A 21,267-nucleotide genomic window follows, 5' to 3' on the forward strand; every position below is an offset into this window, starting at 1 on the left:
GGTAATGCGATGTTACTTATGTAACAAATAATAGGATTTACAAATACAAATTAAATTCGAGGCTGTTCTCGATTTGCCTGGAAAGTCAGACTTTGCTTAATTCCTACTTTAAGGGTATTTTTTAACAAGAGAAGATTACAGACTCTGTTGCTATAGAACATCTTTACACCAAAGATAGACCTTTATGTAATACAATTTTCTTTAAAATAACTTTCTGTGAGTTTGAAACATAAAAGTAGTGAACAGAGAGTTTATCTGCAATGTAGCAGTGCTCAAATGAGGAATTCATTGGTCAGAAAAAATATTAGATTTTTGAGTTTCTGACTTCTGGTCAGTTTCAGCAGATTGCTTGGTGCAGCTCTAATGAAAAGTGATATTTCAAATAATGCAAACAATTCTTTGAATAAATTTGTACTTGAATAAAGCCACTTGGTATTAGTTAACTTATACTACAAGTCATAAAAAGCAACAAAGCTGTAACCTTTGACTTTATCATTGATTTTTCCTTCTTCCAGGGAAAAAAAGCCATTTCTCCCTTCAAAGTTGACCAGGTCTCATTAACACAGAATAATAACACCAAAGCAATCCATTAAATGTTCATACAATAGATTAGTAGCCAATCAACTTGCACAGCAGACTGAACACCCTTTGGGGAGTGGAGCAGTGAAACTGCAGGCTTTGAAAAAAGCATGAAGTGACCAGTCTAGTAAAGTAGAGTAGTGTGATGCCATGGACACAGCCTCCGGCTGCATGATGGGATACAGGTACGTGATCCGCTCTGAAGGCAAACAGATAGAAGATGTACAGATGTTTGAAAGAATGTACATATAATGTTTGCTGCTGAAAATATTGCTCATGCCTCTTTTTCCTTGAATGCCTCCCCCCTCACTCTCCCCTTGTTCTCTGCCTCTCTCTCCCATAGTTACAGTTTTGTTTTTTGAACCTATTTCAGCCTTAGCACACAGCTTGACCTCCTTAAGAATCAGAAATTTTCCAGAACCCATCTGCCTGCTACATCATGAAAACTTTTCAACTTTGTCAAACAGGAAAACTGAGTGAAATTAGATTAACTAATTAATAAATTGTAAATGACTGCATTTTGATGTAAATTGGAGCTCAAGTCTGTGGAGCAGGTGGCTAAGGCTTGCACTTTCTGATACAGTTACCACCTTCCAACTTCCCCTTAAATGAATATTTCTCCTTTTGCCATTAACCTGCTGCTTTTCCTCTCCTCTCATCCCAAAACATGACTGTAGCCAAGATGTCCGTCTACAAACGAATGAAACTGGCATGTTGTTTTGATTGCGGCCGTTCAGAGCGAGACTGCTCTTGCATGTCAGGCAGTGTACATAGTAACATGGACACCCTTCAGAGGGCCTACCCACTTTCCTCTGTCTCTGTTCATGATTGCGCAACCACTTTACGTGCCTGTAAGTTACACCGCCCAACACATGCTGTTACATGTCTGTGATGTGTGGTTTTGTTTTCGTTTTTTTCTCATGCGGAGGTATTCAGTGTGTCTGTATGTCGTCTTCGTGGTGTGACCTGTTTCTTGTGACACCATAGTATGTGAAGCTGTGGCCAATGTGAATTTTGTTTTAGGATTATATCTTAACTATTTTTGTTGCTCTACATCGCGGTATAATGTTTCAAAATGGCAGTTTTGAGTGGTTATAATGTAAGTGGTGGTGTGGCTCTGTGGTGGTACTGTACAGTACTGTAGGTGTTAGATACGTGGCTATCGCATGCTGCGCCAGTCATGCAGTTGTGTGAAAATGTCACCTCTCAAGCGTGATGTTAAGTGTTTTTTAACTGTTCAAGGTAAGACTTCTTCACATACATCGATGGTGGTTCACTCGCAATAATTGTATTGCTGTAATTTGCTGATTGTTGAAAAATTGTCTAATGTGTTTAGAGACTTTTAAGTTTATACAATGTTTTGGTTAGATTTTTTAAAATTATTTTTAACATTTTTCTGCATCTTTTGTTCAACTGTGCAAAAATTGAATTTACTTTTTTTAATGAGAAGTAGGGCAGAAAATTTATTATCTGAGACTGTGGTCCAGGAATGTAAAATAAAAGTGCAGTGTATCTACTGTGCTTTTTTTTTTTTAAGAGTTCTTTTTGTGTTTTACTCTGTATAGATTTTTTTTTCACATATTTACTATGTCTAGAAAGTGAAAAAGTGCAAAGCACACTTTGAAGAAAGTTATTTCCTCCCACACACTGTGCTGCTCCTGAACTCCTTGAAGGCCTCGTTAACAGTTCAGGCTTTTCTTCTTTTCCTATGTTCACCAAAATATATTCCTTGCCTTGTGGCTAGTTTGGCACATCTCAGAGAATGAAAAAAAAATCTCACATTTGACCCCTTTTTGACCATTAAGTTAACTAATTAAAGCAGACCTGAGCACTTTAGAAAACTGCAGAGATTGAGCATTTCAGATAGAAGGCAAAGAAAAAAAATGTTTTCAGGAGATATTATAGGATTTAATGATGCAATGCTTGTATCTAACACACATATAGGTAATTTTCTTTTTTTTTGATAGTTTCTGAGATTGTATTGATAATGTCTCATTCATCCTTTCAGTCTTTTTGTTGATGACTTGTATGGTTTTTAATGGATCACAATTAACACTTTCCACATTAGGACTAAATGATTTGGGTGAATGATATATATAAAAGAACTGGGGGATAAGAAAAGGAGGTTTTGTATTGAAAAAAAAAAGAGCTGAAAAAAAAGCAAAGCAGTGAAGTAAGTTAAAAGTGATGTTGGTTTTATTGAGGAAAGGTGAGAAGACTCCAGTTCCCGATGAGACCTTCCTTTCCGTTTTCTTAACAAGAGGACGTGGAAATACTAAATTGTCTGTCAATTAGACATGGCAGCAGTAAGCCTTGCTATCAAAGCCTTGGGTTCAGACATACAGATCTGATTTCCTTTTCAACATTCTCCCACCGTCTGCCGACTCAGCCTAGATTAGTGTCAAACACAGCATGATGAGTTTGGCTTGGCCTCTTGTAGTTGGGCCTGCGCTGATATCCCTCGGTACCAATTACTGGCCATTACATGGTTACTGATCTCACTTTTCCTTCAACCCTCAGTAGGATTTAGGGAAAGCCTCCTCTGTCTTAGATTTCTTTCCCTTTTTAAATCTCAATGAACAAAGAAATACTTTAGTGATGGAGACTACTGGGCTTTGTCAAACAGGGGTGGTTGAATTTTCTCTTCCTACTAAATGGAGAAGAAAAGATAGATTTATTAATAATAACCGCAGCTTTGTTCATCATAAGTTGATTTTAGACACTTTTATTGAAATTGATGAATTGGATAGGAGTTTTTTAGTTAGTACAGCCTGTGCTCCAATTCAAGGCAGGTATACCACACACACTGACCATTTTATAATGGGGTTATATCAGAAATGTTTGTGTTGATCTGTAAACTCACAGATTCAGTTTATTGCAATTCTGTTGAAGAGAAAAAGTGAGTAAACCGATAGATCTCATAATCATTTTACTGTTTATTTGGAAAATATTGGTACCATCGATTACTAACATAATACCTATATTTCAACTATAGATTTGTATGAAGAAAATTGTAAGTATTAACCTCTGATGCAGATATAATGCATCACATAGTATATTTTACCTCTACTTCTGAAAATAGTTCTTATTATATTATGCTAACAAAAACAATGTAATTTATTACTACTTTCTTATAACTTAAACATTTTTTGTAGGTTAATTCAGTTGTGTGGTTATTTGTTGTCTTTCCAATATAAAAGTTGGAATAATACAAGACATGACATAAACCCTGAGAGGTAGTTATGTTGAATTAACTGATTTCTTTGGTAAATTTTCTATTACCAGTTTCCTGTATGTTAAGTGTTATAAACAATGCTTTGATAGTTTCTGTTGAATTGTTCGTTGAAATATGCATTTCAGTAGAGGAAAGTATAAAGAGGGCCTAAAGAGTTGAAACAGATTTCTAACTTAGAGATGACTAAAAAGTTACCAAACAATATTACAAAACAATAAAATATGCGACCAGTTTATGTTGTTTTATAATTCTGACTATATATAGTATTACTTATTTATTTGACTCGTTCACTTGTGTGGATATAAAGTTATATTGGAAAAATAGTTTCAGTTTTTCTATATGCAGCATAGATGACTGAGAGCCATTTTTAAAAATCAGAGAAAATTGAAAAAAAAAAAATTGAAAATGAAAGAGATAAAAATCTAACCTAAATAATCATTTTGAGTTCTATTGTGTAAATTCTTGCATCTTAATTGTTCACATATTGTTTCTGGTTGTGAACAGATAGTCACCACAATAATAATAGTAATAAAAAAAACTCTGAAAATATGTGAAATAGTTCCAACATGGATTGTTTAAAAAGAGAAAGAAGCCCATATGTAGCAGATGCATGGACATGGACTGTGGACTTTGCGCTAAGAAGATGCTTTCAGGCATTTACAGCCCCCAGCCCCATATGGGAGAGCGCATTATGAGTGCATTCACTTTTATCTTTGTGTCTAAGCATGTGTGTGAATTTACATCTCATTCCAAAAGATTTTTATCTGTTTTGACACAGAAATTATGTTTGCATTTTCATTTTCCCAGCCTTGCTGGTTTGTCACCAAACTTGCCTTGACAGCTCCTGTCCACCAGGCAGGCTTGCCCCCCCACAACCCTTCATCCTCTGATGCTGCAGTACGCCCTAGATGCTAGCCAGTTAGTCTGCCGCCTGTGTCGTGCAGGCAGATTGCTGGAGACAGATGCCAGGGCCACTGTGGGTCCCTGTTTTGAAGATCTGTGTCATAGGTCAGCCCAGGGCCCTTGCTGTGACCTTTATTGCTGGGGGATAGTTTTGAAAAAAGAGCAAGGATTTTTTGCAGGTCTTAACTCAGTTCAAGTGCCCACTGCAGTAGCAGTTGAGGAAGTACCAGTTTTTACTATCTTGTCGGTCAAGGTCAAAAGCGGTAATTCCTGGAGAATTAACAGCACAGACATAAACGGAGAACATGGTCCATCCTTCTCAAGATTGGAAGTGCAGCATTAAATTCACATTTGGAAAGATCCCAGTTTTTAAAATGTGTGTTTGTGCCAGCCGTCTGGACTGCACGTGTGAAGAAGTCGGCGCTCTGTCAGTTTGGGTGTAGCATATTCTCCATGCACTACAGAATGATTCTTCTTGTGTATTTTTTCTTTTTTGTCTTAAATACAAACTAAGTAATCCCTGCAATTTTTAAGCACACGTAACAACATTCTATTTAAAAAAATTATATGTCTACACATATTAAAAGTTATATCTGCACTATATGTATAATGTTACATTTATCTCTTCAAAAAATTTATGAAATTTACCATTAGATGTCATTTCATCTTTCTACAAGTTTAATACACTTTCCTAAAGGCATGGCTCACTATAAATGTACTTTTTTTTTTATAACTTTTTCCATTTTTATTTTGCCATCGGCCTTTGACTTTTTAGTACAACCATCTGGATTTGGTCATTATGTCTCCTCTTTATTTTTAGTTTTTCCTCATCCTCTTAAATCATAACACATCTGATTTCGCTTTGGTTTAATCATTTCCACCACTCTTGTGTTGATGTGTCCCTCTGTGTGACCTCCTACTTGTCTTTGCAGTCTCCTCAGCTAAATATAAGTATAATGGATTTGTCAGATCACGTAAGTGTGTTCTCTGCCCTTCTCCACTCTGCTCTAGCTTTGTGTTTAGACTGTAGCCACCCTCATCACGTCACATAGTGTTTGCTTTCTTATCCCAAATTCCTTTAGAATGTAATTCTGTTGTCTCTGTGTCATATAAGGAGCCAAACTGTAGACATAAACTGAAATAAAAAAGTGTCATGTTGAATATTTAACAAAACGAGTAAACATAACCATAACTATTTTATCTAATCACATATTAACCATAAATTAATGCATTCTTGGTGTTTATACGTAGTAGAAATAAGTATTTTTTTGTGTTTTCTGAATGGCATGGAATGTAGTTCCATGAAAAAATTCTTCTTCTATTCTATTTTGCATTGTGCTGCATGTAGCAGCAGATGGCGCTACAACACCACGGAACAGTGGAAGCCAAAAAGAGGCTGGCGTTCGATTCAAAGCTGATTGCAATCTAGGTAAATCTGTAGTATAAAACTGCTAAGTTAATTACTTGTCACTGTATCAGATAAGAATAAGTTTTATTTTTAAAGACTAATTGTCATGTTTAACATTTTGTTTTCTTGTTTGTTTGTTTTTTTACTTATGAGGCACACTGATATTTAAAACATTTTTTTTTCTTTTTGAAACAAATAATGGCTGCCGTTTGAGCAGAACTAAAATAAGTTGCATCAATACCAGTTTTATTTCTTATTGTATTAACACAAAATTGCATGGCTTAAAGAGCAATCCCATTGCTGTGGCGATGCAGTTAAAGAACAAAGCTTGTTCATGCAGCTAACACTTAAAGCAAAGCCAGTTTTGCTCACGTGAAACAGTAAACATTTTTTAACTGATATGCCCCCCACCTCATCATCCAGTTTACGTTGGGACACAGTGATCTGATAAGGTTTGCATGCAGGACAGTACCATCACGCGATTAGCATTTCAAGAAGGGACAGTTGCCGTCTGGGTTGTTCAGGATGCACAGTGGACCTGCCAGGGCGGGTAAGCACCATGTAACGCTGCACGTGTTTGACAAGGGCCAGATGAATCCAGGAGCTATCGGTGGCGCCCTGTAAATCAAGGCGGCAGCTGACGGCTGGGATAAACGTCTGTTTATTGCCCGGGGCCACCCAAGCCTGCTCCCTCGCCCAAACAACCAACCGTCTTTCTGTACCAAAGAGAAGAAAAGGGCTTTGCAATCAACTCTGCAAGCAGACCTTTTACTCACATTCCTCATTTGTCTTCTTGCAGTGTGCTGTGACCTCTACAGTACATTCAGATGTACAGGTCAAAACTGCAGTCATAGTCTGATTATATGTATGTATGTGTGTGTGTCGTTACATTGCTGGGTGAACATGTTATATATGTCACTTTGTCACCCGACTTGGTGATTGTCATTTGCAAAATTGAAAGTAAGCATACTGTTTGAGAATAGAACAAAGATTTTTTTTTGTTTGAAATTAATCTTTATACATAATCCAAAAGGAAAGCAATAAATCTTTAATGGCTAAAAGGTTTTGCATTAGTAATATTTATAAATTATTAGTTACAGTTTCGTATTTCTCGAAATGAAAGCACTGTTTTACACATTATGCTTGAAATGACAACGCCTGATTGGATTTGACTGGATTGAGCTGAGCCGTGTCTCTGCTTTGTGTTAGCAGAAAGAGAAGCACAAATGAGAAACAGAACTGAGAAGCTTCTAATTAATTCATGTTTGCCACTAAATGCAAAGTAAATGTCACTAGGAACATTTCTGTTAGAGTTTCAACACCAGTTTCAGGGGGAAAAAATGTGATCACTGCTTTCTCATGACCTCAGTGTTTCTGCTTTTAGTTGAAACTAAAATAAGTATTTAAAAAAAAGCACAAACTGATTATTGCAGCTACCTTACATATTTTTTTGAAATTCTTACATTGTGTACATATAAATTGGGACAATTTTTTTAATAAGTAAAATCGTACTTGGAGTTCGTGTGTAGACACCAACACAGGCTTTTGCACTTAGTTTTTCCTCCCGTTTAACAACAACAAATGGAGTCAGATGATCCTTTTAAAGTCAATCATTACATTCACGAGCTCCATTTCTACCTCCGACATTACCAATGCATTCCGTCCTAATGCTGTGCACCCCCAACTAAGACCTCCTGGTCAATTATGGAACAGCCAGCATCCCGCTTGTTAATTACTGTAAAGGATGCTCACTCTGTATGGAGCTGGGACCTGGGGCTGACCCCTCGCCATCACGCCTCGAGATCTCAGGTCTGGCAGGGATGATGGCCAGCCCCTGATCCAGGCCTGCCGTTTGCCGGTAAAATATTGCTACCAACACACTTATTCCATGCCGCTTAGTCACATTAGGCACTGTAGGTTGTCCCCATTTACCAGGAAGCATCTTTCTGTATTTCCACCTCTCCCATTTCTTGTTTGCTACACGACTGTTCACTCGACTGCTGATGCAGCTGTTGTTGCCTGTGCCGTTTTGCACGGATTTGCCTCCCATTCTAATAGTTATCTCAGTAGGTGACTTTTGAACTACTAAAAAGCAATTACTTTAAATTAACAAAAAAGATTTACTTTTTAACTTTATTTTCAGAAATGTGAAACTATGGAGGAAATGAAGCATTATATTTAAGGAGAAATAATGTTTTACGAAGTAAAAACAGCTTAAGTTGTTAGATACTCAGAAAGTCCTTCTAAACAAACAAAATATCATAAAATGACAAAGTCATATTTCTTATCTTTTACAAGAAGAAATAAATGCTCCACAGGATCAGGTGTTCAAATAATACAATTCTACATGCTTGGAACAGTTGCATCCTGCAGCGATCACATTGATTTGCACTAATATCATGCTGTGTTATTGATTTCTAACCAAAGGACTGATGGGGGTTTGAAGTGACGGTGCACTTGGCTTGGCGAGTGCAGATTGGAGAGGAGTATCTGGATGCGTGTCTGAAAGCTCTTGAAAACTACAAGGCGACAGTAGTGAAGATCAGACTGCTGTTAGCGTGACTGAAATCTTCAGATGGCTGGTCCTGGCCGCACTCTGGCACTGAGACCCAAAGAGTTTTTTTTTTTAAAGACTTTGATATTTCAACAAAGCTAAACATAGCTGACAAGCAACTAGGAGAGAAGTGCCTGTAGAACAACGTCCTGCGAATGCATCAAGGCTTTACACACATATCGAATTTTAACAGAAATCATTCATCTCATTAAAACGTATTACACCAGTCATGACTTTCTTATACTCAACGATAATGTGCCTTTACAAGCTGCTTTCAGAATTTATAGCCCACTAATCCATAGCTTGTTAATGTTCCTTCACCTTATTATGTGAGCTGAATGGTAAATCGTCTTTTATCTTGGAGATAAACATGTGGAGGAGCAGTGGTGCTCTGCAGAAGGACCTGAAATCATGTTTCAACAATAAAATTTAAGAAATGTATTTAAGATTCATTTCCACAACACATTTCATTGTTGATGCTTCTGTCTACTCATACTGAGTCTTTTAATGGCAAATATTATTGAGGGTTAAAGTGCCTTGGAGAATTGAGAAGCTTTTTGCCTTCTTTCGAACTGCAAAGTTGAATACACTTTATTAGATTTTTTTAATATTACACAAACACAATGTAGTGCATATTTACAAAAAAAAAGAAGACACGTTTTCAAAGATTTTTCAAAAATAAAAATCTGAAAACCATGGAGTGCAAATATATTCAGTCGCTTTTGCTATGAGGGCAACAAATGAAATTCAGTGTGGCCCACTGCCTTCAAAAAAATTACCTGATTAGTAAATAGAATCCATCTGGGTGTAATTAGATCTCAGTATAAATCCAGCTGTTCTGTGACTGCCTCAGGGGTTTATTTAGTGCACATCATTGAACAAACTGCATCATAAAAACCAAGGAACGCAGCAGACAGGGAGAAAATTGTGGAAAAGTTAAAAGCAAGATTAGGTTATACATGATATTTCAAGCTTTTAGCAACTCAGAGCTCTGTTGATTCTTTCACTTATAAATGGAAATATTGTGGGTGAAATGCAAACTTGCCAGGATGTGTAGGAGTTCACTGAAGTTACAAGAAAATAATTTACCAGGGAAGTAGCCATGAGCCTAATTTTAACTCTGGAGGAGTTGCCGAGATCCGTAGCTCAGGCATAAATATAAAATTATGTGACTCTGTATACTAAGTTGAATACGTCATCCACATCATGATGTGGTGATATCTCCCCTTAGCTGGGATGAAAATGTGTGTAAAAAGTTTTTACATATTATTCCACTTCACAGTTGTACATTTCTGCTGGTCTTTTATATTCAGCCCAGTGAAATACACTGAATATTTTGGTTGAAAAGCAACATATTTGGCCAAAAACCATAAACAAAGTGCTTGAGGTCCACTTAGATGTTTGTCTTTCTCTGTACAGGCTCTTAAGAAAACGTACTTTAAAGGAAACGTAAACATAGGCATATTTAGCCTTCAACGTCAATTTTAGGCTGCTATGCATATTTTCTCTCCTGGCTTTTAGCAGATTTATCATTACCTGTTACTAATGCTTCTTCTATATATCTTCAATTTGACACAGAGTAATTAAGTTTCCTTTTCTTCTGTTTAGATTTTATTTATGCAATATTTAATTTTATTTGAGTATTTAATTTTGTTTGCAATTACTGATTCCTAGCTGGCTACTTTTTTATGTGCGGTCCATCACTCACTTTCCAAGCTGCCATCTTTCCCTGATCTAACACTTTGCCCGTGTATTTTCAGTTGAGGATGAGCATCCATCGACTCTCTCACCCAAAAAAAAGCAGCGCAATGGGGGGATGCGAAACTCGCCCAACTGCTCGCCCAAAATGATGAGGTAAGAGACAATGATCTTATTCTCCTTGCAGCCTTCAAGCAGAAAAGGGGAGGAAGGGAGGAAGGATGGATAGATAGATGGATAGAAGTGAAGAAGGGTGGGTAAAATTTGTGTCTGACAGAGATGCTGCTGATGGTGGGAGTTTCAATGGATGGGAGGGGGCAAATTAGGAGTGGCAGAAGAGCGAGGTAAGAAACTCAGCAAAAGGAAAAGAGAGGAGAAATGCCCTGTTAAGCTCTGACTGTTAAGGGTGGCATGCTGTCAGCTGTTAATGACAGAGCTGAAATAATATTTCTGTCATGAAAAGCAGCTGTGAGGAGCCGTTTGAAAACTCCTCTGGCTTTAAAGTCCCAGCTGTCACCTCCTCCAGTCTGGTCCGCATGTACTACTTAAACAATGCTGGCACTAATGACACTGGCAACCAATCAGAGAAACCTGCATGGTTACTTTGCCCTCAGGCTACTGCTCTATTGTGGGAACCCCTGTGAGTACTGTTTCTGGTACTTAAGGCCATATGCAAGATGTATCCTCGCAATCAAATATGAATTTGGATATTACCTTCCTTTTATCCTGTCCCATGGAATTAAATTGCTGTTAATTGATTTTGAAAGATAAAAGGAGCAGTGTTTTTTTAATCATGTCAGACACACAGCAGCGAGCCCGGGCTTACACCAACACATTTGTTTTAGACTTTAACCATAAAATAATGTGTTCCAATTTGCTTGCTAGTTATTTGGGCAGCTTTCAATCAATATTTTTGACAAACAAAGATTTAGGTTTAAAAAATCTAATCAAATTCCATCCAATTTTTAAATGGTTAACTATCAGCAAAATTTTATTATAACACTTTTCATCTGCTTACTCAAATTATTTTGTTTAATTATATAATTTGATTTGAAAGAACAAATCAAAAAAAAAAAAAAAACACCAGATAAATGCTCTGCATTTATAATTTTTCATCCAGAATCACCTTCCTTAAGATATTTAAAAGATACAAGTGAAAACTGATCAATACCAAATACTCTTTATTTACAAGAATACAGTTTCACATTTCTCGAACATAAGTTTGATGAATGTTGGGTCCTCTTTAGCATCAGGATGTATTCATGACTAACAAGCTCTGTAACAAAAAGTGAGAACTGCTTTAAGAATTAGGTGTGAAATGCTTTCAATAGTTACTGAAATGGTATTCTTAAACTATTACATCAAGGTGGCATGTAAACAGCGAAAACATGCCATGCAATGGCAACAGACGCCTTTGGCTTAAAATGTGTAGCTTGCCTCCATGTTTTGACTTTGGCATAAACACTTCTTTAGTCTTAAAGCTGGATGAACCTTTTTAAATCTGCTCTAACAATGTATCATGGAATATTTTTTACCTGAAAAACAGCTAAGACATTGTGTTCATTAGAAATGACTTAGTCAGACTTAAAAGAAGCTCAGCTTGTTTGCTGTCAAATCTGCTTGCACGTTAGCAATCTTGAGCTTAGCATTGTCGCTAAATATTGACATAAAATGAAATCCTTGTTTCAAACTTTCTCAAGCAGATTCTTGATGACAGTTCTTAGACACTCTACAATTGCAATAGCTACGACTCAAAATCAGTTTTCTGTACTTTTTAATAGTAATTTAAATTTCATATTTATGTTTTTTTAGATTACCTGACTGTTGCACTTCTCATTTGTACTGCAACATTAGTTGTGTTTTTTAATTGATAGAGCAAAATAATAAATTAACTCATTAAACGTTTACACGAAATTGAAAAGATGTATATACTCTTTTGTTGTTATTGTATCTACAGATGCCTTATTGTTCTGTATTGTCTTCATATTCTGCCATAGTTCTTTGTATGTTAGCTTTTTCCTAGGATCCCTTAGGCAGCGATCTTCCTTCTGCACTTGTGTGCCTGTGTGATTTTGTCCAGCATACTTGCCTCCCTGCCTGCCTGCCTCCCCCTCAGTTCTCCACAAAACAAGAACTTAATAAGCTTTTACACTTGCCAAACCATTAGCTCGACATAGAGTCATACCCCTCAGTCTAGTTTGCAACGGAGTACCATTTTAGGATGCCCTTGCTTAGAGGGTGAAAAAAAAGAAGAAAAAAACCTTACAAAAACAAGATGCTGGCACATTTCCAGCTAACTGCTTGTTTAAAAGGCTGTTTAGTTTGCCTAACTTAAAGCACAAAACCTTTTCTTCTCATCCCGCTCTGCTTAAGAGATGGTCCCCGTTTGCCATGTAATATATGCATCTCTGCTTTGATCTCACAGTGATAATAATCCTTGCGAGTTATTTACTCAGTTTCCAAAACACTTCAAAGTGGTGTCAAAGTTTTCTCTGCTTTAGGGGGGCTTCTGTATACTGCTGGCTCTTGGGTACTGGCATGACAGGTCCTCTGTTATATGTGTTGATATTCTTTTCTCCAAGACTTTGCCCATAGCAGAACATCACATTATCCATTATAATCCAGTGCCCCTGTTAACATATAATACCATATATATATATATATATATATATATATATATATATATATATATATATATATATATATATATATATATATATATATATATAAATATATATATATATAAACAGATTAACTTTATCAGATGGATTTTAATGCACAGTAAAGAGTGATCGCTTGAGGTAGCCCCAGGGAAACTTTATTCACCAATCAAGGCAAGGGAAAACACAATAGCGAGCTAGCAGGAGAGCCAACATACGTATCAAGTTTTTTTTTTTTTGTTTTGTTTTTTTTATAGGACTTGCTGCCTGAAGGTCTTTGTAAATAAATAATGATCAACAGATTGGCTGTGGGCTTTTGAAAAGTATGCCTTTGTCAGTTTGCATGATGGGGAAATTTTCAAAGCAAGAGGCTGCCTTCATAGTCTGGCAGGGAGGGATTGGGGGAGCACGCCCATCCCCAGTCTGTGACTGCAGACTGATACACTGGAATAACTCAACTCTGTTTGAAATGTATACAGCGGGAAAGAGCTGGAAATATAGGGAGAAAGGGGCATGAGGTACTGGAGGGAGCATGGATGTAAGGGAATTACTGCTTGTGCTCATTGAAACTGTTCTTCAAAAAATGCAAAGGTTCCTAAGCTGCTTGGAAAATTCTGGAAAGACATGGAAGTTGATTTGAGTATTTTGAGTGTAAATCTATCCATTTTTATGAGTTTTGTATTTTTTATTGTTCAATAATATATCCTGTAAATTTCTTTAAAAAACTTGTGTATTAACACTTTAACATGTTAAAAAAGAATAAGGAATTGTGGTAATTTCAGTCTGGAAAAGTATTGAATTTGGTTATGAAATTTTCAACCCTGAATGAGACAAAATAGGAAAATTGGTTTGTAATCTGATATCAGAATTACATTTGGTTTTGTTACTAAGCAAATATGTCCTTTGCGGGGAAAAAACTAAGAATCACAAATTTGCATTAAGGGTTGTGTTTATTTCTCATAATAGTATTGTTCAGCAATCTTATTCTATAGAATGAAATTATAATGAACTACACTACCCATGGCTTTAACACCTCTAAACATTTGAGATGGGACATGACTGACAACACGCCTCCACTATCAGAGGATGTCACAGGATCCTCGGCAGCTGATATCCCTTGGGCGTGGCCCTGTAGCACAGAAGTGGTGTCTGCTCTCCTGGAGCCTTGTGGTAGGTTCTGCCTGAGGCGCGGAGGAGGAAGGGGAAGAAGGAGGTAGAGGAGGTGCCTGGAGCCTGTGACAGGCTGCCACTCACACTGCTGACAGCTCTGTGAAAGATAGCTGTCTTGGCAGAGCGAGGTGGAGCGGCAGCCCGCCTGCATGCGCTAGTCAGCCTGCGTGAGGAGGCGAGCTGAGCCGAGCAGATTGAAGTGACGGAAGGAGAGAAGGGGTGGAGGGGCGCTCGGCGGAGTTGATTGGCGCAACACGCAGCTCTGGATGAAAGATTCAGGCTGAGTGTAAAAACACTAAATGCTGTCAGTGTTATTATCACCTGCTCTAACTGATGGAGGGTAGAAGGGGAACGAGAGCTGGAAAGAGAGGGTGGCTAATTGACAGCTTTTTTTATTTAGCTCCTGCTTTCTCTCCAATCGGTTGGAGGGAAAGAGGAGATGACATCAAAGCCTTGTCATTGAATGGCAGTGTTGATAGAGGAAACAGAAAGTGATAGTGAGAGAGATGTATGTCAAACTCTTGGGACGTTTTCTCCCATAATATCCACGTCTGTCTCTCAGCGGTTCTGTGTTTTAGGAGTTTGCACTTGCCGCTTGCTTATTTGGGTTACACAGTAAATACAATAACTTCTGCATCTCAGTTGTGAAAAAGTGAGAACATGTCTTGTATAATAAGTGAAAGGACAGTAGACTGGTTGTTACTGTTGCCCCTTCATGGTCAGTGTTGCACTGAATGAAGCTCAAGAGCCCACTGGTGTGGATGAAGCTTGTTTGTCTGTGACATGATGCTAAAACATTTATGGTCATCATTTCAGAGAGCAAAATGTGATTAGGCAAATTCTTAAAATATTTAAAATCAGAGCCTGTCTGAGCATTTACTACTTGCATGCTACCTACACGGCAGTGGAAACTGAAAAGGAGGGTAAAAGCCAGTAATTGCTCTTGCATTGTCATGCCATTTAGACTGTAAAGCTCATGCTTTTGTATTTCCTTTCTAGTGTGAGCAAAAAAGGCCTCTGACCTCTTGACAGCAAGAAGAAAAGATGGGTTAATGATATCTTATCATGTGATATCTTATCATTAACCCATCTTTAGTTCTATGATTTAGAACTAAAGATGCACACATTTGAGATTTTGCAGCAGATACCAGTTCCAATTTCTCTAAAATAATAGCTAAAGAGCGGTATATTTAAAATATACCAGTCTTTAACAATAAAATTTTTTATACTAAAATATTACAATAATTTCTCAAAAACATACCAAACTTTAAGAGCTTTTCCTCTTTCCATCACTGAAAATACAATAAAGTGAAATGAAATGAATGAAAGACAAATACATCACATTTGATTTATTCTTTTGTAATACACATTAATTTCAACTTATTTTATTTAGTTTTTCTTTTATTTCACTTGTTCTTATGTGAATTTTGTGATGTTTTAATTGTCTGTAAATTTTAAACATATTTGTTGAGTACACAGTCGACTACAGTAGTGTAAACCTTGCTCAGGGTTCCCCTGTTTTATTTCAAGAGTTTTTCTAGTAAAATAATGATGACATAGTTAAAAAAAAAAGAAAAAATGCTGTGAAATTTCCAAAAGACAATAATTCTAAATCCAGCATAATAACAATAATACAAAATAAATACAAAAATAATAATAATACATTTCTGTGAAACAGTTAGCTTGATCAAAAATCAACTCCAATGCCTCCATAGAAAATATAGTTTCCTTCCTAAGAGTTTCCTAAATCTTTTGTGCTTCTTTTGATTTCTTTTTGGACATATTACTAATCAAAATAGTAGAGTCTTCTCACAGTAACAACTTCCACACTAAATGTAAATATTGTCAGCGTGACCGGGTGGCACTTAATTAGGGAACATTCAAGATAATCTCCAAAGAAAGCAAGTTTTTTAAGAGTCCATTTGGTTTCAACAAATTAGCCAATTCATGTCACCTGTAGTTTCTTTTTTTATATATGTTATGCAAGTGCACAAGTATAGAGAATTATTGGAAATCAATCTTCTTTGCATTAAACAAAAGTATTATCTGTTTTTCAGTCGACATGATCCCCTCCTAATTCCTGGAAATGAACAAATTGAGAACATGGACATGAACGTCAAGAGGTACGACTCGACGGGAATGTTTCACTGGTGCCCTTCCAAAGAAATCGAGAAAGTCATCCTGGTAAGCATGCTCGCAACTTTGCAGCTGCAATCCTATAGTGTGTAGATATATAAACAAGTTTTGCTTGGGAACAAACATTTCCGAACAACACTGCAGTAACAGAAAAAAATATTCTAACTTGTACTGAAATTTCTTTCACTGCCTCTCTGTTGTTTCAAGGTGAGTTTGTTTAATTTAATTTCCTGTGTACAAGTCCACTCTCAATTTTTTCACACATAAACACACAGAGGTTAACTGATTCAATTGAGTAATGCTAACCTTGCTTTTTTTGTGTGACTTACACTTGAGTCAACTTGCTAGTTTTTAAAAATTTACCTTGGTGTCAGATTAAACTTTGCATGAGCTGAAGTTGGTTCCTGATAACTTTAATCAATGTAATGATATTTGTTCTTTCTAAGTTTAATCTATTGTATTTATTCCTTAGCAATGTAAAATTGCAGACACAGCGATCAGACATAACATTTGAATACTACAGCCACTTTGATCCCCTTATTCAGTGATGCGGCATGTATTCTGAAACTTTTCGTTCTAACTGGTAATTTGAGCTGCTGTAGCTGGAGCACATCAGCCTTCATTTCGCTCATGCAAAAACAACCCTTTTGCCAATTCACCACTGTTTCTACCTTGGGATAACAGCACAAACTGGGAACAACTCATATAAGAGATTATCTTATTAAGCCATTAACAAGATTGCTGAAAACTTTACTCTTGCCAATATTTCATAATTCTAACAAGTCAAATTGAAATATTCAGCTGTGTGATATATCCCACCTGCCAACATAGTAATGAGGTAATCATTGGTTGTTTCACCTGTTAATAGTCATGACATCATCCTTGATTGGTGTTAAACATATTCGGTGTTGTCTACAAAGTTGTACTTTTGAAACAAATTTTAATTTAAAATATGATTTAAAAAACACTTGGAGTTTATGTGTCTGGTGACAGAGGTTGTTTATTTAAAGCATGTTGTTTCATTATTTTATTTAAGAATAAGAATAAGGTATTATCTTTATAAGATGTGAGCTTGGAGTTTTATTTTCCAGGCTGATTTAATTATATCCTACAAAACAAACGCAATTTATTTTATTCTAAGACAACTCCACTTCTGAGTGTAATAGTTCCTAGTTAAACATTGTCTTATGTTGATGCTGAACTTTGGTGATGAAGTCAAATTTCAAGATTTGGATTCAGACTAAAACTCTCACTTGCAAACTTTATTTTGCAAGTGAGAGTAACATTCATGCACAACTGCATCGTCTCATTCTTTTTTCTCTGGAACATTTTTTCCCCCTTTTCCTTTCTGTGCTCCTCTCTCCTTATCTACCCGTGCCCTTCTGTTTTCCTGCAGACTCGAAGTGAAGCCTCCATGACTGTACTGAGCGGCCATGTAGTGGTCTGTATATTTGGGGATGTCACGTCCGCTTTGGTGGGGCTGCGAAACCTGGTGATGCCTTTAAGAGCCAGCAATTTTCACTACCATGAACTAAAGCCTATAGTTTTTGTGGGCTCGCTGGATTACCTTCGGAGAGAGTGGGAGACGTTACACAACTTCCCCAAGGTCTCCATCTTACCTGTAAGTGCTCAGTTTGAATTTTTCCAGCTAGACACATATTGAAATCTTGAAGGGCTGCTGTCATTTTGATTCCATCACACACGTCTCTCGATTGAAAGATCACTCCATGAGAGCTCAGTAAAGCTCCTTCATCTTGAGGAGAGACACATCCTGCATATCCAAAGTGGAGTTTATGAATGCTGTAGCTGCAGTGCCCATCACAGATGGCATGGCTTGGTGCCTTGGAGCTTGTTAGGCCTGGCTTGACTGATGATCAGAGCAAAATCCCAAACACAGCCCTCAGCGCAGGCTAGCCTTTATATTAGTCCATGTCTATGAATCTCTAATGCCTGGTTAGATCAGTGGAATGTCATTGCCTCATAACAAAAATACTTGTTAACTAATTTCCCAAAGCTCCACTCTGTTCACGTCTTAAATTTGTTTTTCTTTCCCCCATGTCTTTCTGTTCTGTTTTTTTCCCCCTTGCTCTCTCTCTTGCTGTCTCGCTCTTTTTCTCTGTGTTCTCCTCACCCTGAAGGGTACACCATTAAGTCGGGCAGATTTAAGGGCTGTCAACATCAACCTCTGTGACATGTGCGTAATACTGTCAGCCAATCAGAACAATATCGAAGATGCCTCTCTGCAGGATAAGGAATGCATCTTGGCATCACTCAACATCAAGTCTATGCAGTTTGATGACAGCATTGGGGTCTTACAGGCTAATTCCCAAGGTAAGGAGCGTCCTATTAGACTCCATGTACACTGCTGCCCAAAGGGGACAGGTTGTGGCAAGGAGGGAAGATGGTAGTCAAGAATGGAAAAAGGAGAGGAAAAGACAGGGAGGGGATGAAGCAGCCTCACTGGAAGGAATAGAGAGTGCTAAATGTTCTTAATCAAAATTCTCTGCAAGTCTACTGTATTATCCATAGATTGACATGAGTGCTGCTCATGAGGATGTGCACACTGAAAATCTTGTGTTGTTTGCTATGTCAATTCTTTAAAGTTTATGTTGTGCAATTTTCTGACAATTTCAGTGTTGTCTCTGGTAATTAAATGCTCCTAAACCTCTCTGATAATACTTTTTAATGATGTAATCAACATGACTGTGCCGTTTGATGTTGTTCCCCCTGATACGGAGTCTGGCAGATCGTCTGGAACAGATTGTTGATGTTTGCAGACAAACATATGAACCTGGCATCCCATCAGGCCTCATCATCATTAAGCAGCTAGTACAAATCACCAGGCAGGCCAAATCAGCTGCTCCTCATTAGTCACGACAAAACAGCGACGCATGCAGGCACACGCTTTCCGCATTTGTGTGGGTGTGTTTGCACCAGTTTAGACACACACAGATTCATGTCAAGACAATCTGTGCAGACACACTCACCCACAGGTAAACCTCAGTTTGTTTACCTTAGAAAGCTGTACCTTGATCTAAGTGCAGCAAGCATCACCACAGCAGAGATGCTGACTCACGTCTCATATAATATTTTTGCTACTCTTTCTTTAGTATGGACACATTTTCACATTTTATCACACGACAACGGCAAACGTCACTATATTTTCTTTGAATTATTATTTTTTTTTTGCAATAGACCAACACTAAATAACACATAATTGTATTCAACCTCTTTTATTCTTTTGTCCCTAAACAAAATCTAAATAAAATCTGCTTTTAGAAATCCCATAATTAGTAACCATGCTTTGTTTCCTATGTGTTGTTTGATCTCAACATAAAACCAGCTGTTGAAGAACATCTGTGAAGACACATAGGAACATGGCAGGTATATGATGGATGACGTAGAGGAGAGGTTTGAAGCAGTTGTAATCCATATTTAGTTCACAAAAAAAGTTTATTATAGCTGCAAACGTAACAAAACATGGACATCTACATGAAACTCAAAGGCCTGGAAAGATGAGGAGCATTATTCATGGCACATTATTCAGGAGGATCTGAATAATGCGAGATTCACAGGAAGAATCTGTTGACTGAACAATCATTAATTATACACTCCAAAAATCTAGTCTCTTTTCAGGAGTCGCAAGAGTTGAAGTGGAGTCCAATTAGAAGTTCACAACAAGCCATGAAGAAGATATTACAAACATGATAAAGAATGTGCTCTGGTTAGATGAAACTAAACCATTCAGTTCATACAAATCATTATATGTGGGAGAAAAGCAACTCTGCAGTACACCCTAAACATATGCTGACCATTCTGAAACACATTGTTGATGGCGTCATCCTGTTAACCATGTTTTAATTATTTTAAGTGAGAGAAGAAAGGAACTAAATTGAGAGCATCCCAACATAAAAACCTCTAAGTGGTGCAGAATACCAAAAACCCTTGCAGGGAACTCTACAATAAAAACCTGATGGAGAAAGTGGAATTTATTACACACAACAATCTTATAAGCCTTTATGAAGAAGGGTTATTTTAGTTATTAGAGACTTGAAAACAATTTGTCTATTCACTAATTTATTTATTTCAAAGGTAACCCCTTGGGATGTACCATCATATTTTCTAGAAGGTACTTACAAAACATATAATCAACAATAATACAAATCTTAATTATAAAAATGATTTGTGTACATCTCTGCACTGCAAGGATTATTATGCAAACCAGAATTGTCTTTATTTTTTATAACGAGCATTTCCACATGTTCAACGTTTATGCCACTGGCACTATTTTTCCCAGCCGAGAGTGAGTGATTAGATTTCAGTGGCAGTGCCACCAAGGAACAATAAGCAGAAGGCGAACCTCAGAGCTCATTGCTCTGGGGAGCACTACTCACTGAGAGCCACCTCCGTGCAAAAGCTTATTGGTCTCGGTCCCTCTCCCCAGATCGATGCATGGAGCTGAGTGTTATCAATAATTATGTCTTACACGAATTAGCCATTTAAGAAAACACACATTCACAGTGACATGCAGTCATGCATACACAAAGTGCAGAAAATGCACCAACATACCCAAATGCTGCTATTGTTCAGGGATTCCTTCCTTCTGGCGTTGCTCCCGTTCAGACACTATCTGTGGAATTTGGAAGGTGCAAATGAATAAGTAAACATGTGCTTTCCTCGGGGAGAGCTTCTCACGGCTGCTTGTAGAATGTAGTCAACCACAGAGCATAGCTGTGCCTGCGGGGCTACAAGGATATGGGGGTATGTAACCCAGATCTTGCTTGTCTATTGTACACTGTAGCTCAAAAGACACTATTTTACAGCCTCTCATTGTGAACAACAATGTAATGGAGAGGATTTTGTGTAATGAAACTGCTTTTAAAACTTTCTGGTGGTATATTTTGCTGGATTAATTTAATAAAAG

At 37.3% G+C, this 21,267-nt stretch overlaps 1 protein-coding gene across 18 annotated transcripts in view; it reads left to right on the plus strand.

The window, feature by feature from the left end:
- Positions 1 to 21,267, plus strand: part of kcnma1a (potassium large conductance calcium-activated channel, subfamily M, alpha member 1a) — a 145,953-nt gene that overhangs the window by 106,556 nt on the left and 18,130 nt on the right. For 8 of the 18 annotated variants that reach the window (XM_055029969.1, XM_055029961.1, XM_055029963.1 and 5 more), the window contains 4 exons: positions 10,440 to 10,533; positions 16,265 to 16,391; positions 17,740 to 17,964; positions 18,482 to 18,674. In XM_055029969.1, the coding sequence (XP_054885944.1) occupies positions 10,440 to 10,533; positions 16,265 to 16,391; positions 17,740 to 17,964; positions 18,482 to 18,674 (639 nt within the window). Of the gene's footprint in view, positions 1 to 1,256; positions 1,431 to 5,649; positions 5,692 to 6,065; positions 6,147 to 10,439; positions 10,534 to 16,264; positions 16,392 to 17,739; positions 17,965 to 18,481; positions 18,675 to 21,267 lie in introns of all 18 variants that reach the window. The other 10 variants (XM_055029960.1, XM_055029950.1, XM_055029952.1 and 7 more) reach the window with 6 other exon arrangements.

The sequence above is a fragment of the Poeciliopsis prolifica genome, unplaced genomic scaffold, assembly GCF_027474105.1.
Source record: "Poeciliopsis prolifica strain line A6 unplaced genomic scaffold, Auburn_PproV2 SCAFFOLD005, whole genome shotgun sequence".
In the NCBI taxonomy this organism is placed as follows: domain Eukaryota; kingdom Metazoa; phylum Chordata; class Actinopteri; order Cyprinodontiformes; family Poeciliidae; genus Poeciliopsis; species Poeciliopsis prolifica.